This window comes from Varanus komodoensis, unplaced genomic scaffold (genome assembly GCF_004798865.1).
Source record: "Varanus komodoensis strain SLA01 unplaced genomic scaffold, ASM479886v1 scaffold16, whole genome shotgun sequence".
Taxonomy (NCBI): Eukaryota; Metazoa; Chordata; class Lepidosauria; order Squamata; family Varanidae; genus Varanus; species Varanus komodoensis.
Genome location: NW_025335468.1, coordinates 13243202 through 13267264, shown reverse-complemented (window position 1 = coordinate 13267264; position 24063 = coordinate 13243202). Strand labels below are relative to the sequence as shown.

Here is a 24063-nt window from a genome sequence, read left to right as displayed (position 1 = left end):
ATCATAATAATTTTTTGAAAAACAGGAATAGCTTCAGGAGGGCATTTACCAGAGTTCATGAGCTGTTGCACCAGACTGTAAAGACCAAAGGAAGATCCAGTTTCTCTGCTACATTAAAATGAAATCTTACAGGACTTCACAAAAGCCTCAGGGCTTGGAACCAGGCTGCCTCTTGTCATAGGGATGCCTCATACTGCAAAGCCACATTCCACGTAGTAATAGCTGGTATGAAAGGGGAGAAATAAGAGAGGCTCCCGAAATGGAAGAGGTTGCTTATGTAACTGGAAGAATGCTATGGTAAGGCTGGTGTGCAGTAACATTTTGATCTGTTGGATCTTTTTAATCAGGTTGTGACAATATTAGCCAACATGTCTGTCCTGGACCAGTGTGCTTCGGAAATAATCCAAGGAAATGGTATGTATCTCCACAATTGTAATAGGATGTGGGATGCAGAGCAATAGGTCGGCTTCCTGTAACTGCTGGGCAATTTTGGAGCAATGATGAATGGATTAACCCTATCGAATATCCTTTATGCTTGGATAGCTTTTCTTCACCTGTCCATTCAGGGGTTATTTTCTGAACTCCTTTATCATACCTAAGCCATGCATTTGGGCAGGGGCTTCACGTGCAACAAAAAGGACTGATAGAATATAAATGTGGTGGAATAGACTACCCAGGATGCCGGTGCAGGGGAGATGCCATTTTATATATGCTCCTCCATGTAGAAATACCCTGCAAATAGAAAGCTTGGACACCAGGGAGAAAAAGTTCTGGTATACCCTTTGATTTTGCATTTGCAAAAGACTTTTTTTTAAATGTAGAAGGAGTGGGGGATATTAAAAAAAAATCAACTCCCCCATTCACAGCCTGTTGTGGTGCAGGTTAATATCCCACTGCAATGTTCTACCTACTCACACGGCTGCATCCAAGGTAGTGATCCAACTCAGCCTGATGCTCAATGCATGACTCACTGCTGCATCCTTTCCCACAACCTCACACAGGGTTTTGTGAAGGTGGATGTTTCTGTGTTCTGCAGTGAGATGGCTATTCCTCCCCCACTGTAGCCCTGACAAAAATTGCCAGGAAGAATCCACACAGTCACAATAGCAATGGGAATAATTAAATAGAACATTATATTTTGAAAGTCGCAAAGAAAAGCAGCCTTTGGAATACAGGAGTAAGTTCTGAAAGTATCCAAAAAGCCATGCTTTTGTATGTCCATCAGAAAGAATCAACCAGGGCTGACCTAATCAGAAGCAGCACCGTACAACATTCCTGACTAGATGGATTCATGGGCATCCCTTTGCATGTGAAACTAAAAATTATGATGAGAATATCCCTTCCCTTGGGAAGCCAGCAGGAATCCTGCACAAAACGAAAAGACCTCTGTTCCCTCATTCAAACACACACATGCGCACATGCACACAACCCATTGCAACTTTGATCATGAAAATATCAGTGGTGATGATGATGATGACAAGTAATGTAAGAGATGATATTCAAAGAGCCACTGAGAAAAGCAGCTTTGAAACACACAATTGAATTCTCAGTTGCCTTACCAAGACCAGTTGAATGCAGAGATAAGTCAGAAACTTTCTAGCTTGATGGGAAAGATGAGTGAAGAAGCTGATGTGGGTGAGGACCACTTGTAAGCAGTGGGTTCCCCCTTGAAGGGGGAGCCAGCGCCTTCTGGCTTGGAAGGGAGGAGAGGATTCAGCTCAGAATCCACTTTCTATCATTAAGCAGTGTTTCCTTAATGGCCACTGTTCTAACTTGGCTTGTTTCTTTTGTTACTGATTGCTGCGATAGCCTTCTTTTTATCATAGAGTCAGCTTAGCTGGCCATTTTTAACAGAAGAAAATTTTAGTCCTGATCTGTTTGGTGGAAGCACAAGAAAACCAGTTTTGACACTTTCCCGCTCTGGGGAAGGCCCTGGAGCAGCAGGAATGCTCTGAGCATTTCTGGGATTTGCACAGTTGAAAAGCTGAAGCTGCTGAGCTGCTTGGAACACCAGGAGCTCCTGAGGTACCAGGCCAGCATTAACAGCTGCAGAGAATCTGGCAGTTACTTGACAAAGCCTTCTCTTCTCTTCTCTTCTCTTCTCTTCTCTTCTCTTCTCTTCTCTTCTCCTCTCCTCTCCTCTCCTCTCCTCTCCTCTCCTCTTGCTTTCAGAGTCAAGAAGGGGGGGGGGCAAAGCACTCTCTCAATGGAACCGCCCCTTAGCAAGTCTTACATCTTTGTCATATCTCCCAAATCTGATGGAAACCTTGAAATGAAATGAAAGGAGACCAGTCTTACCCAAGGCTTAATCAGAATCCTGACACTGAGTTGGGAGCTGTTACTTAAATTGAGAAACCATTTAAAATCCGAAACAAATGCTTCTGGCTCAGGGCTGTTAATACTTGGAATGATCTATATTTCTGATTCATAACAAACACTGCTGAAATATTAAATTGCAACCACATCTTGGCATGTGTTTGTTTGGAGGGATTAATTTATGCTTCTTCTGTTAAATCTGTTTACAAAGATGACCTTTTGCATGGTTTAAAAGTTTTGGATGATTTAATCTCTTAGCCTTATTCAGGAATTCATGATGTGGATATAGCAAACATGTAAAAAGGTACACAGACTTGCTGTTCTCCCTCCATCATTGCATTCATTGCTCCCTATGTGGTGAGGGTGACTTTCTGAAGAGCACAGGCTTGTGTCCCCCAAACACAGATTTTTTGAGCATTTTTAATTGTGCAGAGAACCTTCTCAGATGCAAGAAGAAAAACTCTTTTGAAGAATCACATTCGTCAAGTATGGGCAATTGCAATATCTTAGAAGGCAGGAGCTGTTGACCATTTTTGCATGTTTGGTTTACCCAGACTGAGGATGCCTAAATAGGGCTGCTGTTCTACATACTGGCGTGGATCATTTTGCATGCACATTTTTGCATGGATCAGTTTGCATTTTTTTGTCATGGTAATACAGAATCCAGCTACTTTCAGTCACTAGCGTTTTTAATTTTAAGAATCGTTATTTACATCTGTTTTTCTGGGAGGATATTTTGAAGTCCAGTATTTGTATCCAAGTAGAACACCCAACAGCTTGTTGATGCATTTTTTGTATGCTTATCCTTATTGTAAGCCGCCCCGAGGCCTTGGCAAGGGGCGGCATAGAAATGTTTTAATAAATAAATAAATAAATAACCTTCACCTCCATGCGTTTCTTGAGGGACACACATGGTAGGTTTTGGTAGACTGATGTTCTCATCAGTGCAAACGAAGTGTTCATTCTCAGGGACTGATACAGTATTTTGCAGAGAATGTGGCCCAGGCAAGGCCCAGCTGCAGCAGTAACAAGTTACAGAAGCAACATAATGTCACCATTTCTCCTTATCAGAATTGGCTTCTGCATTGTTACCTAAGTGGAGAGTCAGCACTTGAACCTCTAAATTCAGCATCTGAAGAACAATATTTTGGAGGCCACAATACTGCTTCAGTCAATGCTTTCTGTCTTCCTTCATTTTTAATTCTACCCTTTGCACTTCCTGTCTGGGATAATTATCAATAATATTTCACTCCTTTGTAGGTGTTCAGGTTTTAATGGAAATGCTGTTAGAGAAGTCATCCTCTGGAAATCCTCCGGAAGTAGCTGCTTGTGAACGCGTTCAGCAAAAAGCCGCTGTCACGCTTGCCCGGCTGAGCCGTGATCCTGAAGTGGCACATGCAGCCATAAAACTCAACTGTAAGAATTGTAATGCTCAACACCCTGGCATGTGTAAACTATGCACTGTGTTGCATCCTGCGAAGCAACGAGGCAGCAGCTTGACTTCATTCAGTTCAAGGCATTGTCCACATGCTGTCGTATCAATTGAATTACATCTGAGGGCTAGTCCATTATTCTGAGGATTGTTATATTCCGAGCATGCAGGGATTCCCTCCCCTATGCATATTGAACAGGGTGGGAGTTCAGAGAGAGAAGAGAAAGGTTAGCCATGTGTTTCACAACCGAAGGAGTACACACAGTCTTTTAAACTCCCCTGTCCCCACCCCACACATTAAACTATTAAGTCCGGGTTCTAGAATTATGTAGTTGCACTATTGAGCCCACCATCTGCTATCCCAAATGCTCCAAAATTTTGCAGCACTGTGCGGACAGCTTTACCCTGTGGCTAACCTCTGAATCCAGTGTGGCCCTATTACGATCAATGGCGATAGCATCAACTTTTTGAGCATTATCCCCCTCAAAACGGAAAACAACTTACACTGAACTTTCCTAAAAGAAAAGAAAGAGGTTAGGGTATTTTTCCACTATTCCTTCGGAACTGATAGAAGAAGCAGAACTGTTCTTGGTTTACAGCCTTTCAATAACACAAATGGGGTCTTCCAGATGTGGAAAAACAGGACGTAGGAGTCCCTGTCCCTGAAAATAGAATTATCATTGATAAAGGTCTGTAAGTGTATACCTAACATAATGAAGGGTTTTGCAGTCCTTGAGAACACCACTGACAATGACCTGTGAGCCATACAACTATAATTTGTTGTTCAAAATGCATCACATTTCATAAGTCTTTCTCACATATGGCAGGGAAACTTCTTTTTCTTTTTTTCCTGTTCTGTAGGGTCCCATTGCAGTAATCAATAAATGGTTAAAAATAGACAATATGCTGTACTGAATCATTGTGCACAATTTTGGTGGGTTGAAAACAGACGTTTTCACCATTTTCTTTCTTTCTTTCTTTGTTTACTTATAGGTATTCCACGTCTCATAGAGCTTTGCAGGTCTCCTACTGAAAGAAATAATAGTGATTCTGTTCTTGTTGCTTGCCTGGTAAGCGCATCTCATGATTCCTTCTTTACCACACGGTTCCTGTGGGTTTCAAAACACACACACACAAATGCACACATGGATCCTGAGTTCTATTCCACTAGCAGGAATGTCCCTAATGGAAGCTCTTCCCAAAAAGTTTCTGCTAGTAAAAAAGGGGAAGATCCCTGCTCCCCTTGAGGCCCTAACCTCACTTCCCCCACTGACCTGGAGGGTTCCCTACCTATCTGGAGCAGATTCTGGGGGCATATACGGAGTCCCAGGATGAGGAGGGAATTGCCTTCTCCCTGGTTCAGCCAGCAGGAAGCTCTGCTGGATTCAAACCCTTCTGCCAGCAAAAAGTTTTGTCGGTGGGAGTCTTTTGCTGAATCCGCCGTTGTTAGCTGCCATCCAGTTGTCTTCAGCTAATGGCAGCCCTGTGAACGAACACCCTTCAAAATGCGCTACCCTTCACAGCCCTGCTCAGCTCTTCTAAATCGCTGAGCTGGAATTCAGCTCCTCAGAATTATATGCAGGGTAGTAGCGTCATTTTCACAGCACATTGTATCCTTCTTGGGTTGTTTGCTATACATTTCTAGAGAAGTACTGCTTTTCAAAAATCACCGTGAATTTCTTGTTCCATGCTAGAGTGCAGTTCTCCTGCTGCTCTCAATCTTGCCTTCACGACAGCAACCCTGTGAGGTAGGCTGGGCTGAGAATCTGTGACTGGCCAAAAGTCATCCAGCTCGCTCCACGGCTGAGGGGGAACTAGAACCCAGATCGCCTGAGTCCCAGGCCTACACTCTTAACCGCAAAAAAAAAAAAAAAAAAAAAAAAAAAACCACACTGGCTTTTTTCAACTTTATGCTTAAACAGTGAGCATGACTAATGCTACTTTTGAAGTTGCTGCAGTGTTTTCAGGGAAAGCCATCTTCATACAATACAGGCTTATATACTGGGATTCTTTTGCATTTCAAAACAAGTAGATTCAATATCTAATATTCTATCAAACACTTTAGTCATATCAGCAATGGAGTCGCAGGTAGGAATATACCAGTAAGATGGAGTTTTGTACTCCCATTTTAGTCCCTAAATGCTTGGAAATCACGTGATTTATTATTTGTTAAATGGCAATGCTTAAAGACACGAATCAAAATGGAAGCACTTGCATGTGAATTACCATGCAAAGATAATTCTGCTGTCAATTTTCAGCTGTGACAGTGTTAAGTGGAGAAACGCAGTGGCTTGCCCGAGGTGAAATTATAAATCTGTGCAGGACTCAAGAGCAGAATGAAGACTCACCTACAAAGTGCTTCCTTGGCACCAGTTCCATAGAAACAGATGTGCCTTATGCCAGGCAACAGAATTGCAGGTTCTGGGAGACAGGGAATACTTTCAAGTGGCATATTTTTTAGTAGTTGTTTTGAAGGAGGATGCTCCTTGCATGAATTCAGTGAAGCCTGTTCAGTTGGAACATTCAGCTCCCTGTTCCAGAATTAAGCCAAAACAGCTGAAGCATAAAATCATTGTTTTTGAACAACACTGGTGCACAACAAATGTGATGGTTATCTTTTGACACCTAGTGGGAAGTAGTCCGGGAGACTGGTGGTTGAGCTGACTCTAACACACTCTTACACCCAGACTGAGGAAAGGATGGAGAGTTTGGGGGGAAGGATAGGATGGATTGGGAGGAAAAAAAGAAGTACTTTTCCTTCTGAAGGAAAAGGAGCGTGTTTCTAGGTGTTTGGTTCATTCCACCTGACCTCCTTACTGAAGCCAAAGAGTACACTTTATCACTTGCCTTACAGAACAGAAACAGAATGTGTTTTTCTGTCAAGTGCAAACCTAACAAGGAACGGGCTAGCTGTAGGAATGTTAAAATGTCTTAATACAAAAGGATTTTAGCAAAGGCATGGCTGGAAGAGACCATTAATCAAGCAATTAAGGATGGAAAAGCTATAGAATTCATGGCTTGTGAGCTTGGGATGACCTGGAAGGTTTTCTTCAGGAAAAAGTAACAAAAATATAGCTTTAATCAAGTTTGTTTTGCTCAAAATATGACCCACTGAATTTTAGGCCAAGACAGGGATTACGTTAAATGTGTCCAACAGCTCTGCTTTGCTTCTTGTTTTACTCTAGAGTAGGCACAGGACCCCATTCCAGATCTTGAAAGACCTCACCCCAACTCTTACAATAGCCTGTGACCAGAATTAGTTTATGTGCCTACTTTAGAGTAAAAGAAAAGTCATAACTGTAAGACACATTTAAAGTAATGTCTATTTTGACCTTCAGAGAGCTCACAATTACAATTAGCACAAAGGCTATGCCTCTGCTTGACAGTCACATAGTCATTCCAGAGCAGCTCTTGCATCTTGGCTCAAGGGAAATGGGCAGCAACTTTATTGCTAGGGTAAACATTTCAGTGCATTAAAATGCAAACACTGTGTGACACTTTGCTTTGGACTCACCAAAGATCTCGTGCCACTTAGTTCCAGGGCAGTTCCTTGGTTTTTTCAAGCACGTCAGACTTGAATGTTTGCAAACTTAGGCTAATGCCTCGCTGTGAAGTACAGCAAGTAATTTGCTGGAGAGGTCAGTGAAAAGCAACAATACGGCACAGATGGAGGGATGCGCTCAGGATGACTGCGTCCAGAAGGCACCTGCGGAAGAAGGCATATGAGTGCCAACATGGCAATATCATGTGTAAAACCTTTTGGACATGGAGGTGGCCATGTCATGATGGACAATGGCTGTTGCTTGCCCTGACCCCATAACCCTAAATGCGTGCGTGCATTATAGAAGGGTGCTTTACTCTTTGTGGGTTTTTTGTACAATGCACCAGTCCCAACTGACCTTTAAGTACACAAATAAATAACGATTTTGTCCTGAAATCAATTATACATCGCCAGGAGAGTGTTAATGGACATCGAATCAAGGCCAAGCCACATGTTCCACACAATGTGTGGTATGAAGCGAGGCCTCTGGTCTGGCTTTATGTCCAGCTGCTTGACTGCTGCTGGGAGGGCAGCAGGGAGGGATCGGCGTGCTTTCCCGGCTCCTCAGGTGTGACTCGCACGTAAACCACCTGCAGTTTTCAAGAACTATTTTTGTTCCTCCCTCTCCCACATGCTGCCACCTCCCCAAAGAACCCCTTCCAGCCACCTGCAATTAATTAAAGTAAAGCCACAGGCTTAGTTACGTGCCTCACATGGCGCATGATGTGCCGTTTGGATCTCAGTGGTCCAGGGGTATCTGCTGAAGCTTGTGATGCTGACCTGGCTTTTCATGCTTGTACCATGTTGTCACATCCTCTTACAGGCAGCCTTGCGGCGTCTGGCCGTGATGAGCCCCGACGGCCTACAGGAGTCAGATGTCCAGCAGCTGGTAAAGCCCAGGCTTGTGGATTCCTTTTTGCTTTGTACCAATATGGAAGAGAGCTTTGTATAAACAAACAGAAGTACACCCAACAAAGGAATCAGCAATGCAGGATTGTGTAGCTAAAGCATTATTTAAGGTTTATTTATTTTAAGACCGTAAAGATTAACAGGGAAAGGGGGCACCGTTCATTTATAGAACCATACAATGGTAGGGGCCAAGAAGATCATTGAGTCCAACTCCCTGACGGTGCAGGACACCAAGTTACACCAAGTCAGATAACTATCTTCTTGAATGTCTCTAGTGTGGAAGAGCATACATCCCCTCTCAACAATCAATTCTACTGACATATTGCTCTTACAGTTAGGAAATTCTTCCTTGTGTCTAACCTGCACCTAGTGCATTGTTCCATGTCCATTGGGATCCATAGAACCTCTTCTCCCATTTCTCTGGTTCTGTGTGCCAGCTGTTGCGCAGAATGGAAGGCTTGTGCACACTTCTCATGTACACCTGCCCCCTTCTCCTTGTGGCCAACCAGTTGTTAAAGGTCTGTGCTCTGGTGAGTGGCACATGCTTGGGTGTGTGGGCTTGTCCACAACTGGGACTGCATAGTATGCAGTGGTTCAAAATTGGTATATTCCTCTATGGATCAAAAGGCTCATTAGATATAAATATGAAAGGCAGCCCCCACTTCTGAAATTAGAAGTGGCTTTGAGAATATAACCAAAGCCCAGCTCGATGAGATAAAAGGCTTATTTGTTCATCGGCCATTGTTTTCCATTGCCCCCAACCACTTTGAGGTGGTGGTGAGGAGATTTCCTACCATTTCCATGCAACTGCTTTTCTTTTCGTGGGGTTCAGGATGTGTGTTTAGCCTTTCAGTGTTCATCTGGAACCTGGCACAGGGAAAAGTTGTCTGTGTATGCGATTTGGATTAGGAAAAACAGGAGAGATGTTTACACATGCGTGCTCCTCCACTCAAAAGTGATCTTCTAAATTTGATCTCCATTTAAGGAAAAATGGTATTTTAGGTTTCCATATAAAAGTAAAATAAACTTTTTGGTTTCACTGGAGAGAATGACATAGCAACAAACTAGACATCACAGTGTTTTAATATTCAGACTGGAGCAAATTCTTCTCTGATTATTAAATCTAGGAGGAATATCTGCAGCTTCAGGACAAAAATGTTTACCGCGGCATTTTGCTACAAACTTTATATCACAGATTTAGTTGATTTATCAAACTTATATTAACACGAACAGTTGAAGTAGTAAAAAACAAAGATCAAACTATAATATACCAAATATAGCTCTTATTTAAGTCACTGACAATTTAACAACTTTATACTCTGAGTTGGATAATCCGTTGACAAATGCCTTGATGTAATGAAGTTGAAAAGGACCATCTAAATGCTGGTGAAAGAGAATGGAAGTAGCTCTTGTTGATAAGCAAGCTGCCTTTGCCACCTGCTCCACCACATGGCAGGCGCAATGAGGCCCCCCGGCACGTGCTTGGCCACCTTCCACCTCATGCCACGTACAGGTAGCCATCTGCTGCATTGTGTGGCATCCCCCAGCAAACCAGGGGTCCCTTGGAGCATCATAGCGCCAGAAAGGGCACGCACAAGCCAGTGTTCCCATGGTCTGTTGTATCTCAGCGTTCTATAGCGCAGCAAGGACAGACCCACTGAAAAACCCTCTAGAACATTCAGGAATCCCTTGGATGCCATCGCTCTTGAGGAATGGATTGCCTTACTGGATCCTCCACCCCAGCAGGAAGAAAGAATTTCACCAGGACGTGCTCTGATCAGGCCATCTCATCTTGATAGCTTGATAGCTTCTTCAATGCCCTGGTTATTTACTCTGTCCTATCACACCCACAACATTCCTGTTCTGCACCACCATCCATGAGTTTAGATTCCCAACTTTCAAGAAGTCGTAGAAATGTAGAAACCATTCGGAGTGGCTGGGAGAAGACAGGAGGTCTCCAGGAATGGAGATTTGATTAACCCTTTGGATGGTTTTCCCTGCATAATTCTATAGACCTTTTGACACTGTCTAGGAATCACAGATTTGTTCTCTATGATTGCCAACCCATAACCATTAAGTGCTATTGAAGCGTGTGGGATTTAAGCATTCATACATGCAAGCACTGTTGGCACTGAAGTGTTTAGAAGGACTGGGGGCAAAGTGCCAGGGATTTAATTAAGCTCTTGTTTCCTGAGTGGCATTCTTTCCAGAAACATTCTCATATCAGTGATTTTCTATTGGGTTACTGGAAATGTTTTTAATATACATTTAATTGTTCGACACACCTGGCTTGAGCAGCATACATATGTATCAAAAACACAAATTCTAAAAATGACATTAAATTTGAACTGTTTAAATTCATTTTTTCTCCCAGTGTTTATTTATATCACTAGAAGTACTGTTAATATTAGTTTTGGTGTCCAGTATTGTTAAAGATTATTTGCTTTGAAAATCCCTGCTATTATATTAGAAACATAGAAACAGAGCGAGTCAGAAGAGGCCTCCCAGGCCATCTAGTCTGACCCCCAGCTCTAGCCGGCTCCACTCATGATGTGCCTACCATATGCATGTCTAGCCTGTCTTTGAACACCCTCACCGATGGGGCCTCAGCCACCTCCTGTGGAAACCTGTTCCATACCCTCCGAGTCCTGTCAGGAAGTACTTCCTGGCATCTAAATTGAACCTTGGTTCCCTGAGCTTTGCTCTGTTGGAGCACGTCCTGCCTTCCTCTGCAGGGGAGAACAGGTCTCTAACCACCTCCGTGTGACACCCACTCACATACTTATATGTCGCCAGCAGATCCCCTCGGAGTCTCCTCTTCTCCAGGCTGGAAAGACCCAGTTCCCTCAGTCTCACTTCATACAGCTTTCCTTGCAATCCGGCCACCAACCTTGTGGCCCTACGCTGCACTGACTCTAACCTGAGTATATCCTTCCTGTAATGAGGGGCCCAGAACTGAATACACTACTCCAGTTTCAGGCACACCAGAGTCGTATAGAAGCTATGCTTCTGGCTATGCAACCAAGGGTGGCGGTCACCCTCTTGACCACTGTGTCACTCTGCTGACTCTTGTTTAGCCTGCAGTCAACCAGTACCCCGAGATCCCTTTCACAAGTGCTGCTCTCCATCCACTTGTCCCCTAACCTGTACTTGTGACACCCATTCCTGTGCCCAAGTGTAAGACCTTGCACTTAACCACACTGAACGCCATCCTGTTGCCCCTGCCCACTTCCGCAGCCTGTCCAGATCCTTCTGGATCTGGAGTACCTGCTCCTCAGTTGTGGCCACTGCCCCCATTTTAGTGTCGTCTGTGAATTTGATCAGCAGATTGTTCACCCCTTATTCCATGATGTTGATGAAAAGATTGAACAGGATCAGCCCCAGAGCCCTAGGGGGGACCCCTCTTGTCACTGGCCGCCATCCTAATGATTCCCTACTAATGGTTACCCTCTGCTCTCGGTCAGTCAACCATGCCCTAATCCATCGGACAGTGCATTGGTCTATCTCAAAACGCCCCAGTTTCTCCACCAGGATATCATGGGGCACTTTGTCAAAGGTCTTGCTGAATCCCCTCCATCTAGCCACCTTGAAACCTTGTCATAGAATTCCACAAGGTTTGCCTGGCAGGACCTGTTTTTGCAGAAGCCGTGTTGTGTGGTTGCCAGCCTCCCTTCCCTATCTAGCATCACTAGATCTCTCACTGTTATGAGCCTTTCCATTGTTTTTCCTACAATGGACGTAAGGCCAACTGGTCTGTAATTCCCCATGTCCCTTCTACTACCCTTTTTGAAAATTGGGACCACTGACGCCACCCTCCAGTCCTCTGGAACTTCACCTGTTCTCCGAGGCCTCAAAAATGAGGCCAGCAGGCGTGAGAGAACCCCCGCCAACTCTCAAAGTACTTGCGTACGGTGTAACCCGTCAAGGCCTGGTGCCTTTGTAACGTCCGGTGCCCTGAGGAGCTCCTCGACTTCGGGGTGGGGGGTTGACTCATATTCATTTGAAGTAAACATTTTAATCTGGAAAATAGAAACACAATCATTGTTGGACCAATTCTGCAGACCAATTCCGACTCTCTTCTGACAAGTGAGATAATTCTGAAATATATGTGTGGAGGAGCTTTGTGCCGGCACATCAATGTGCATATTAAGCTCCCCCCCCACCCCCCTGCCATGCATGCAGATGGCAGGAAATATTCAGGCATCCATGTTCTTGCAACATCTTGAAAAATGATCAGGTGAACTTTGCAAAAATCTTGAAAAATGATCAGGTGAACCTTTCTTAGCCATCCTAGTTATATCACTGTACATTTTATTTTTCAGCCTTTAAGCGGAATTGGCAATTCCATGCAAAAATGACATGAAGTTACCCAGCACAATTACATTACATTTCTTGCTCAGTAAGTGAACAACATTTCAATGAGTTTCATGAAAGGAAAACAACGTTTCATCTCTTAATGGAGCTCCCAGAAATTGCAACAAGTGGACATGATATTGGTCTACAGCCTACTTGGTCTACTTTGTCCACCTCTGGGTCATGATTTGGATGGCTTTTTTGAAACAAACAGCCATGAGAGTAGCAAGTTAAATCACTGTGTTATTAATCTGCCATATTGAACAAAAATTGAACAACCTGGGTGTGAACATATTCTTATGCAGTTATGCAACAATTAGAAATATTGTGTTATTCATTAATCATAGCAGGTATGCATTTCACTGAATACATCTTGGCCCTTGTGGAATGCAGCCGTCTGCAGCAAACAAAGAAATAAATTGATATTTCTTAATCCATGGAATTTTTAAAAAAATCCTAATGATGCCTGTCTACTTTGTCCACACCTAACACTTTAATAATTTAGTTATTCCAATTTAGTTTATGTCATTTTCCTGATTGTGCAGAATAGATTAGCTGAATCAGCTGGTGGCAGAAGAATTCAGCATACTGGTGAGTTACTGGGCAATCACCACAGAGAGCAAACAAATTCACAGTATGACTCCAAATATTATTTGATTGCTAGAACAACAGTTCACTGAAGTAAAACACGAACAATTGGCGAAGGAGAGCTATCAAAATGATGAATAACTAAGCACTTTATTAGAAAAAGGTACGCCTGGTCCCAGGCAAACAAAGAATTCAATAGCTTCATTCCTGGAGTGAATAGAAAGCCTCCTTTTGGGGGGATTTTTTTGTTTTTTATTTTAAATAATCTTAAATACAATACTAAAATACATCCATACAAATACCAATTTTAAAAATCCATAACAAAATGCCAGGAAAAAGGAAAAGCTATAAACATAACTAATGGCCCCCTTCCCCGGGAATTTAGGCATAATATAGCTGTATTTGAAATGGACAGTTCGGCAATGCTTTAATCCAAATGTATATCTGAGAGAATTGGGAAATACTTTCCTCAATTCCACCAAAAGGTTTTGGATGGCTAATTCAGAAGTTAACCTTTGAGTAGGATTGCTGTAGTAGTTAAGAATGTTTCTGCATATATCTGGAGGTCCCATATTTGCAAACTTTTATGGGGGCAACTCCTAAGAGTTCATCTAAGAGGTGTGAATGATACACATTCCAAGAACTTTTGCTCTAGTAGCCTTCACAAGCAACATAGATAGTTCAGACTAGGTACTAGAGCAGTGTAATGCTGAATGTAATTCTGAAGGTGTAATGAATATGTAACACATATAAAGGAAATGATCATATCAGACACATTGAAGACGACTTTTTAGAAAGTCAAAATCTGTAGCATGGCTAGTCTGCTAGCGTGTAAGGTCCCCGGGGGTGCGGGGTGGATGCAAAGAGGAGATCAAACAGATTGACAGAACTTACCACAAGGAACAATTAGAGGAAGGTGTGGGTTTCTGCATCTCAGAGTAATCAACCAGTTGTGAGAGTAGACACATTCACAGAGTCAACAGTAAGCAGGGTAGACCGTCAAGATCTGGGCTGCTTTGGTGGCCATAAGCAGAACCACCACCACTGTATTTGCAGGATCAGACCCAGCCCTGCCGAGCTTGCATTCTACTGATGAGTGCCACCTGGGAGTCCTGGGGGAACAGCTATATAAGGTTGAGCTCTTCCCTCCAGAGCTGCCCCTGGTCCTCCCCTACAGCACAGAGCCTCCTGCTTTTGGCTGAGCCTACATCCTGCCTGACTCCTCCTTCCCTGCTGGGTATCCTGCCTTGCCATTTTGCCTCAGCATGCAGGTCCTCCTGTTCCCTGCTGTCTCCCCTGCCTTGCCATGTGACCTCAGCAGCGCAGGCCCCTCTGCTTGCTGCTGCACCTTGCATGACCGTTCCTGCTCCTGGTTCATGCCTTTCCGTGTTGCCCTGCCATTGGGCGTGCCTCCTGCCGACCCATATCCTGCCTGGCCTGCTTCTCTGCCTTCCCCACCATGACTGTGGCCAGCATGTTCTCTTATTTCCTGCACTACCACTCAGAGGTTGGGCTTTCAGTTTGGCCACCCAACACCCTTCTCCCCGCTGTCCTCCAACACCCTTTGCCATCCATCCCCCAAGCGCCAGAATGCAGGAGGTTCCCAAAGACGTAATGCCGGCCACTCTCTGTTGGCTTGGCTTATCTCAGGAGAGGCACAAGACAGCACATCTGCACTCAGCTCCATAGGGTGACCTTGGAAAACAGGCATGATTAATTCTGAGTTCATCTCACCTGCAGGGCTTGCAGGTATGTAAGTGCCACAGGTGATGAATCTGGACACAGACCAGAATGGCAGAGGTGCGGCTTGCTGGCCGGCCATCTCCCGGCATTTCTCTGTCGCTGCCCTTCTGGGGTTCCCAGTGGCAGAAAGGAGAGTGGAAGGGCTCTGCTCACCAATACTATATGCTGTGCTATATCTTTTTCTCTCTGTTTACAGTTAATACTATAATGTACTGTGTTTTGTAAATAAACAGTTTAGTGTTCATCGACTGGTGTGCTCATTGCTTCTGGAAACAAATAAAGGAAAAAAAAAACCTTGATCCTTGCAAATGTAAGTCTTCCCAGCAGCCACATGTTTTTGCTTTCGCCTGGCCCAAGCTTCTTTGACAGGCCACAATAACATTCCCCACAATCTTCACTGAAATACACTCCAGTCATTATTCTAATATTTACAAATCTTCCCAAAGGAAACCCCTTCTCACATGAAAGCCTCTTCTACAGTTAAGCATATTTTTCTTTCAGAAGCATAGGAAAGGTTATTGTCTTCTTTAAATTATTTCTTCATACAGAAACTAAAGGTTATTATTTCATAAATACCTATTAAAATCTTCTTCTGCTGTGCAAGTTGGTGCCACCTGAAAGCGGTACCCATAATCTAATTACTCCCTTGCCCCATTATAGCACTCTTCCCCATGCTAGCATGAACCCAAGTATCCAAATACTTTGGAAAGAAATTAAAAGGCACAGCAATGCAGACCATAATCTGTGAAAACCACAGCTGGCAGAGAGCAGTAGGGATAATGGGCAGTTTCTAGGCTGCTCTTTGGGGTGGCACTGAGCACTTTTCTGTTGCTACAAAGCTGCAGGTGGGCATCTGGACAACCATGGAGAAGATGGAGGCAGGTGGGAACAGAAAGCATCCTGCAAGACTGAGGCAAGCAATGGAACATCTGTCACTAAGCAACAATGGATAGTAAGGGCTGGAAGGCTGGAATGGCTCATAGAGTGGCCACTCTTTTCAGGGGACTCTATGGTAGTTGAATACCAGGCCCTGCAAGCCACAGTGCCAGGTTCAGATGTCACAGGAAAGCATGGTAGTAAGCAGAAACCATGGAACAAAGCATCAGTTCTTGCAGTGGTTTCTGAAGACCAAATATACCATGATGAAATATTGTGACTGAGTTTGGATGAAATGATGTAAAAACAATGATTAACAAGCTGCTGTGGCTTGTCTTGAACCCAGTTTTGAAGGGAAGCATGGTGCATAATGTGGGGCTAGTTTTGCACTGGAGCACCACTGATGTGGGATCCACCTTTCAGTTTTGTGTGTGTTGCCCTTTAGCATCATTCAACAAGAGTGAGTTTATGACACTTCTTCTGGGCATGTCCGTAAGGTGTCCCTGTAATGTTTACTTATTAACTCAAGCAAACAGGAGATCAGCTTTGACTAGAACCATAAAGCATTTACAAGTCTGCCTGGCATGGAACCTGCTGTTAGAGCAGGACATCTCAAACAGAGTGCAGCTGAGATCTGTTTCCCATGTTTAACTAAGTTTAAGTGAGGGCGAGAGAGAATGGACTTCACCATGGAGACAACATGAAGATCAGAGTAGGTCAATGCCGTGTATAAATGCAAACTGAGCAAGCAGAGCTTCTGTTTGATAAATATGCTTTTGCCCATCATTTCAACATTTCTTTTAATAAGAGCGAGTCAGAAAACTCATTAAATGACTGAACGAATGAATCAGTCAATAAGACCAGCAAAATCAAATGTCGGAAGCCCTGGTGGTATCGTGAGCCTTGGATCAGTCCTGCTTTGACTTCCCATGCAACAGTTCAGCTCATTGGGTGACCAAGCCCAGGAACCGTCATGCACCCTCTCGCCCACGTTAGGGCTGGACACCAAACATGCACCTATGAATAGACAGAGAGAGGCAGTCACCTTAGGCAGAGAAGCAGCCTTCCAGCTGTTCCCCTGCATTGAAGTTCAGACTTGTATATGCCATACACCTTGCCCTGTGCTCCATTAAACTACTGAGTAGTGGAGGACACAGTCCCATGGCCAGCAAGTTTTGACCATCAGTCCAGCTGATTTTGGGCCATGGGGGTGGGGCTGCTATCTTGTCCAGCAAAATGCCATGGGCTGGCCCTGCTCTGCTCTGTCCCCCATTGTGGAATTTCATGTATGCCTGTTGGAGGCAAGAGAACATTCCTTCAGGATCCAATGTGAAAGTGTTTTTAGGAATTGCTGGTTTCTTTCTTTGTTTCGGCATCAGATGATGCTCATGTGCATCAGGACATGTGACTAACAGTGGGGCAATTTTTAGAAATTCAGAAGTCCGCTGGATTCCTGGCTGAACTTTATAGATTCAGAGACTTGGACACTAGAAATGAAATTGCTGTAGCTTTGCCTTACGGAAGCATTCATTTAAAGCTTGGTTCATGCATATGTGTCCACCTAATCTCCCAGTCACATCATACCAGCCTGCCCTGGTGATCCACTGGCGTAAAATTAATGTCTGAGCTCAGAAATCATGACAGGTACTAACTTCCACAAGCACAATGCAGGAATTTCTACCGGCCTTATCCTAGAATTTTCCCCTTCATGTGTTAAGTTTATATGTGGATAAGGCATTCAATAAAAAGGTCTAATCTGGAATAGGAACCGCTGATGTTGATTAAAGCTAATAGCTTGAGGATCTGAATTTGCTTATCAGGAGTGTCATTTTATTGATATGTAGGAAAACCTGGATAATGAAGGATGCTTCTGAAAGATAATGAAGATGCTTCTGATTCAGTCAGTGAACACCTGCAGGGCAGCCGGAATGCACCCACTGCCCACATTCCTGTTTAGGTGCTCATCAATCACAGACATGCTGGTGATTGATGGGCACCTATTTAGATATTTACATTTTGCTGCAATTGTGTGTGTTATAATACACTCTGAGAAGAGTAGAGTGGGGAATTAGAAAGCTACATCCAAGCATATCAGTGCAAAATAGCTACATCCTCTACTCAACCCATATCCCCTGACCGGAAACTGTGCCTTATACAGCAAACGCTGCTGTTTTGGGCATACTGGACTCCGCAAGGCTTGTATCAGAAAAAAAACTATCCCCCTTTGATAAATGTTGGCAATGGGGGACAGCTGTGCTCATTAGCGGCCCCTTCTGGACAGATGTTGTTAGACACATCAGCTTTGTCCTCAGCATGCCACTCTTGGAAGCTTTCCTTTGGCCACCACAGGTGGGCTTTCCAAAACTTCATGGTGGCTAAGAGACTCATACCACAGGGTTGGAAAGTCAAATCATCTGCCTGAACCATGCAAGGGACTGAAGACCTCACAAGATTGGCCTTCCATGAGATAATACACTACCAGTGACTACTTTGACTCAATACCCATTCTGACATTTGGTCAACCTGCCCTTGACCCACCCTTGGTTGCATAGCCAGAAGTGTGGCTTCTAGATCGAGAGAGGTATTACTATCACTCTATACAAAGGGTGCACCCGCAACTGGAGTACTGTGCTCATTTTTGGGCCCCTCATTACAGGAAGGATATAGCCAGGTTAGAGTCAGTGCAGTGTAGGGCCACAAGGTTGGTGGCCAGTTTGCAGGGGATGCCGTATGAGGCGAGACTGAGGGAACTGGGTCTCTTCAGCCTGGAGGAGACTCTGAGGGGATATGTTGGTGACATACAGGTATGTGAGGGGATGTCACATGGAGATGGGTAGAGACCTGTTCTCCCCTGCAGAGGAAGGCAGGACACGCTCCAACGGAGCAAAGCTCAGGGAGCCAAGGTTTCGTTTGGATGCCAGGAAGCACTTTCTGACAGTCAGGACCCCGAGGGTGTGGAATGGGCTTCCCCGGGAGGTGGTTGAGGCCCCATCGGTGTGGGTGTTCAAGGATAGGCTGGACGTCCACATGGTGGGCGTGTTGTGAGCGGAGCCGGCTGGTGCCAGAGGTCAGACTAGAAGGCCCGGGAGGCCCCTTCTGACTCACTCTGTTTCTATGTTTCTACCTCAACCTATGTTAGTAGTTTGAAACAGGAACTTTGAATATGTGTGTGTGTGAGCATATATATATACATGTATATGATTAATAATACCTTCGGGAACAGTAAATATATCTCTGATTCTTACTGTGTGGCTGTATGTGTGTGTGTGTATTTAGGGGGTGTTCTTGTTTTGTTATTCCTTCTTTTTTATGTCTATGTATTTGTGGTTCTACTCTTTTGTATTTTCAGCACTTTTCCACTGATGTTTGGTTTTGTTGAAAGATTGTAAAAATCAAATAAAATTTATAAATATTTTAAAACAATCTGCGATTTAAAAATGTTTTGATGGATTAGGTATAAAATTGTGATCCCTTCTTCATCTGCTTGCTTGATCTGATGTAATGCCTCATTCTGGCAAAATCTTTTTCTGTTTTAATTCACAGAAAATGCCTCCCAAATAATTACTATAATTTTTACTATATCAAAGCTTATACACACACACATACACAAAATGTTTGGTGTTCAGACTTATGTTCTATAGATGGAAAACACTATAAGACTAAGTAGGAAGACAAGAAACTGATTACATATGGAACTGAAATAATAAAACTAATGATTATATGTTCTAGAAAAGAGAAGAGATTTTAAAGATATGGATAAACATCATGGTCATCTATAACTGCAATCTTTGAAGTGGTCAGCAGAACTCCATTGATACTGAAATATTCTTTCCCTGAGGGCAAGTGATAAAAACTCAATAGGACGACACCATGGGGTAATAGTGATCCCCCTAAATTTATATACACAAACTTTTTGAAGACTGCTGTGTGAAATCCAAATGAATAAGATATGCTGAACTGACTGAATTTTTGACCTAGTCTAATCATTATTGCCACCTAACAAAAGTGGCAAAATGCAAGTTTCATAGTTACAAGCAAATGCAAACATCTGAAATCAGTTAAAAAAAATTTTTTTAGTCCCAAACCGCTTTTTTACATTGAGAGATGCCAGCACTTTCTAATTCTCATCTTGCTAGTTAGCTTTTAGTCAAATGCAGTGTTTTTTTCACCCTATGTTTCCCCAGATAAAAAGCATCCATAACTAAGAATACTGGACTGCAGAGGACTAATACAGGAAATGAAATTTAGAGGTGTAGAGTGTAACCCCAACCCCAAGTGTCGGTGGTCTCGGGGTTCGGATGACATGCTGGTGCTTCTCCACCAGGTCGTGTGTGGAGGCAAGTGGACATTGCCAGTTCTCTCACTGGCAGTAACTGGCAGAAACCCCCAAATGGAGAATTCCACGGGCAACGGGGAGCTGAGTTTGTATCTTCTGGATATGACTCCCCTCTGTTCCCCGGATGCCCCTGATCCATCCTGAACGCATGAATCTGCCAGGCTGAACAGTCTGACCACCTCACCCCCACCCCCCGCACTCCGCACACCTGCATTTTGTCCTGGCTGGTAGGCTGGTAAGATGGGGGATGAGCTGGCGGAACTGCTTTGCTGTTCCACACATTTGCTCGGAATTGCTCTGAAAAGCCTTAACTCCTTGTTTAGTTTCCAGCATCGTTTTAATGCTTTGCTCTTAACTGGCTGACCCAGCGGGATCTATCCTGCCTACTCAGAGAGGTAGTAACAAGGGTCCTTAGAGGCTATGAGGAGACCAAGGGGCTGCAGTGGGGAAGGTGGGAAGCTGGACACTGAGTGAGGTCTGAGGTGCTTCTTCATCCCGCTTGTTCCCGGCCATCATGAGCATGTCCCAAGTTGCATGAGAACATTTCTGCTGGATTTTGGGGAGTGCAAGCAAGCAGCCCTCTTTCTCCCACTTGTTTGGATGAACAGAAGTCCTCTTCTAGGCAAAAATGAACAAAACTGCTGCTGTTGCTTTTACTGTCCTTTCTTCTTTGCCTTGAGGTATTGTGTGGCAACTTCACCTGAATAAAGTCTCAGAAGTTTTGAGCGATGGACACAGAGAGTTGAGATAATCCAGTAGTTCTACAGAACTACCACATTTTGGATTCATAGGTAAAATGTAGTTAATTATTAACATTGTCCATGGTTATTCAAATTAAATTATTCAGATTGGAGTACATTTCCAAGGCAAACTCACCTTCACAATGCAACCAGGTAGAGAAGTTCATATTCTTAAGAAGTACATGCCATATATCTGGGTTAAACTCTTCCAGTCATCAGAGAAGCCACACAGTAGTTGCTCATTCCAGCAGTCGCCATGTTACTCACTGGATATTGAGTGATTTGGACAGCAGGGTTATTTTGTGTGCATTTGCGCATTTGATAAGAGAGAATCTTTATTTAGTTGTCCTGAAGTCATCTGAACTTTCTGCAGAAACTTCAAAAGTGCTGCTTTTTCTCGCTCTACTTCGTAGCAGCTGAGAGACACTGCTTTCTGGAGGATTTTGACCTTTTCAATATATCTCCTCTCTTCTCCACGATTCACTGTCCTTGCCCATTTCAGAGCCATCGTGTCTTCAACCTTAGTAAGAGACATCTTCTTTACTCGTTGTTTATTCATACTGGAGGCTTCCCTTAATCATAACACAACAGGCAAGGTCAACAAAGAAACAAGGGTTTCACCTCTTCCAGACAGATGGAGTTATTAGCTCCATTTTCTTTTCTTTCTTTTATTAGAAATCCCCCTGCATGCAAGTTTCTGGAAGGCTTACAGTTAATAATTAACCAATTTTCTCAGGGCTGGCTGCTTGCATTGTTTCCCTACTGTGCCATCCTTTTAGTTGATTTAATAAACTGCCTGGAGAGTTCAAGGGAGAAACAACCTTTAATTTTGTACCTGCCTTTGAAAATAATTTTTAATCTGAAGGCACTGAGATGGGAGCTCACCTCTTGAAGTGTGTGTGTGTGTGTGTGTGAGAGAGAGAGAGAGAGAGGGTGGGATGGGAGGTAGAATTTGTCAGCAAGGTGATCCTGATAAGAAGCATGCTTTTTATTATTTAATTCTTTTACTATCCTTTATCATACCCTTCATCAAAGGAATATCCATGTTGCTTTCTGCATTTTAACCTCAGGATAACTCTGAGAAAGGTTAGGCTTTTGTGGGGGCCTGGTCTTGAATAGGCAAATAGGACCAATTAGCTTTACAGAAGGCTTGCTCCTGGTAGAGGTGGAAAACGGTAGAATTGCTTATTGATACCAGTCAATACCCCTGACTTCACTTTCGCCCTCTCCTCAGGGCCCCAGCTATGATGAGCACGATGAGCACCCATGCTTTGAAAACAGCCCTTGCACCCCTGGCTTTCTGGGTGGTGCTCCATCCCCTGTCCCCATGATTTAAAAAACTGGCAGCAGGCGGGCAGGAAGAAACACACTGACAAGCCCAAGTTAGAATTCAGCTGCACTCCTGTATCAAGTTTCTAGTGCTCAGGAAATCCAGCAATCCTATATAATATTTTGGAATGCAATGGAACTTATTTTTTGTACTTTGAGAAGGTTTAACTGCTCTCTATTTATTTATAAAATTTGTATGCCGTCCAATTACTTGCATCTCTGGATGGCTTACAACATAGATAAATTGACAATCCACTCTGGCTGCAACTCTGCTCTCTACCATCTCTGAAGTTGCTACAACTTTTAACCGCTACCTTACTTAGAATCAAAGGACACAAACATGGTAGGCATATGAATATATACATTCATTCAGTGAATATTCCTGATATGTTCCAAAATTAATAAATAAAAGCACAGTACCATAGTGTTTATAGATATAAACTGTAGAGCTCCCAGTAGTGAAACATCAGAGGGGAAAATGCAAATAGAAAATGTGTTAAATTTGAATATAAGCAATTCCACAGGTATACATGTGTAGGATTGCACTGATAAATTAACACTGATGGATTAGTTATTATTTTTTACCTACCCATCTACTTAGGCAACACAAGAATAGTAACTGCAAATTACCTGTGGCATTCTTCCTTCAGCACAATAATTTTGAAATGTGGATGAGAAACTGCTTTAACAGGGCAATCCTTCACCCTTATCTTGGAGAGCTCCTACCTCAGAGCTTTTGGATTACCCAAAGCTCCCTCAAGCTCATGCCAGCAGAGCAGATGTGAAGGACAGTGGGCTTCTTCCACAGCAGCTGCAGGGCCAGTGGCAATCGCGGCAGGTCTGGGGTCAGGACCAGGTGCTGTGGATCCTGTGGGCGCACCGCTTCCCTCAGGCATGCCAGCTACACACCACTGCCGCGCCTTAGTTCCCCTTGCACTGATGCCGGGTGCCAATGTTGGAGAGCGGCAGGATGTGGGTGCTTCCACCGGGCAGAGTTTCGCCCCTGCTGCGATTCATGTCCCTTCACAGGAAGCCCTTCTCTCCACCCTGGAGGGATAGATCCATTGTATGCTATCATCTGAGAAGCTGTCCCACTTAGAAGTATGCACCGCTGAGTTCAATGGGACTTATTCCCAGGAAAGTGGGTACACGGTTGCCTCTAAGGAGACTTTCTGCATATCATCCCCAGAACCCTATTGAAGGCCCCAACCCGTTTCTCTGCTGGAGACCTCCGGGGGGGGGGGGGTTAGACAAGAAGAGCTAAAGCACTCACCTCACTCATTGCATCAGTCATCTGCTCATCGACGTTTGCTCTCCATTAAGAACCAAGAAACTGCTCTATGTAAACATGTTGGCTATAGACGACTTCATTTTCCTAGAGGGAAAAGCACATTTTCATCTTTTGCTTAGCAAAACGCTGCTGAAATTAAAATCCTCACTACCAAACTGGAAAATGTCTCTTTAAGTCCCTACCCCTCACTCACAACTTCTAATTTGTTAAAAAAAGTTTTTCTCAGCTGCTTCCTGAGAGAGAGAGAGAGAGAGAGAGAGAGAGATGCTGACATCTACTGGAAATGGAAAATGTTTCGCTTTGCATTTACAAGACAGCACATTGCATGGCTTTGGGCTGACATCTAGAGTTTGATGACAAATTAATACAAGAAATCTGTATTATTTTAAATAGATTTCCTCCATTTTCTTTGTTTCCACAGTCTTGCTGCATTTTGCATTAGGGTGGCCACTTAACATATCCAAAAAGAGGAAATACACCATCAAAACCAGAGGATGGTCTTCCTTCCTTCCTTCCTTCCTTCCTTCCTTCCTTCCTTCCTTCCTTCCTTCCTTCTTTTAACTACTCCTCACTGTCTGGTACAGATTGTGATGCTTGACTGATTGGGCG

At 43.7% G+C, this 24063-nt stretch overlaps 1 protein-coding gene across 1 annotated transcript in view; it reads left to right on the top strand.

The window, feature by feature from the left end:
• Nucleotides 1–8241, top strand: part of INSC (INSC spindle orientation adaptor protein) — a 77084-nt gene extending 68843 nt beyond the window's left edge. Inside the window, exons 9-12 of the mRNA XM_044426095.1 lie at nt 348–414; nt 3577–3732; nt 4742–4818; nt 8113–8241. Coding sequence (XP_044282030.1) covers nt 348–414; nt 3577–3732; nt 4742–4818; nt 8113–8241 — 429 coding nt within the window. The remainder of the gene's footprint in view (nt 1–347; nt 415–3576; nt 3733–4741; nt 4819–8112) is intronic.
• Nucleotides 8242–24063: the final 15822 nt, after the last annotated feature.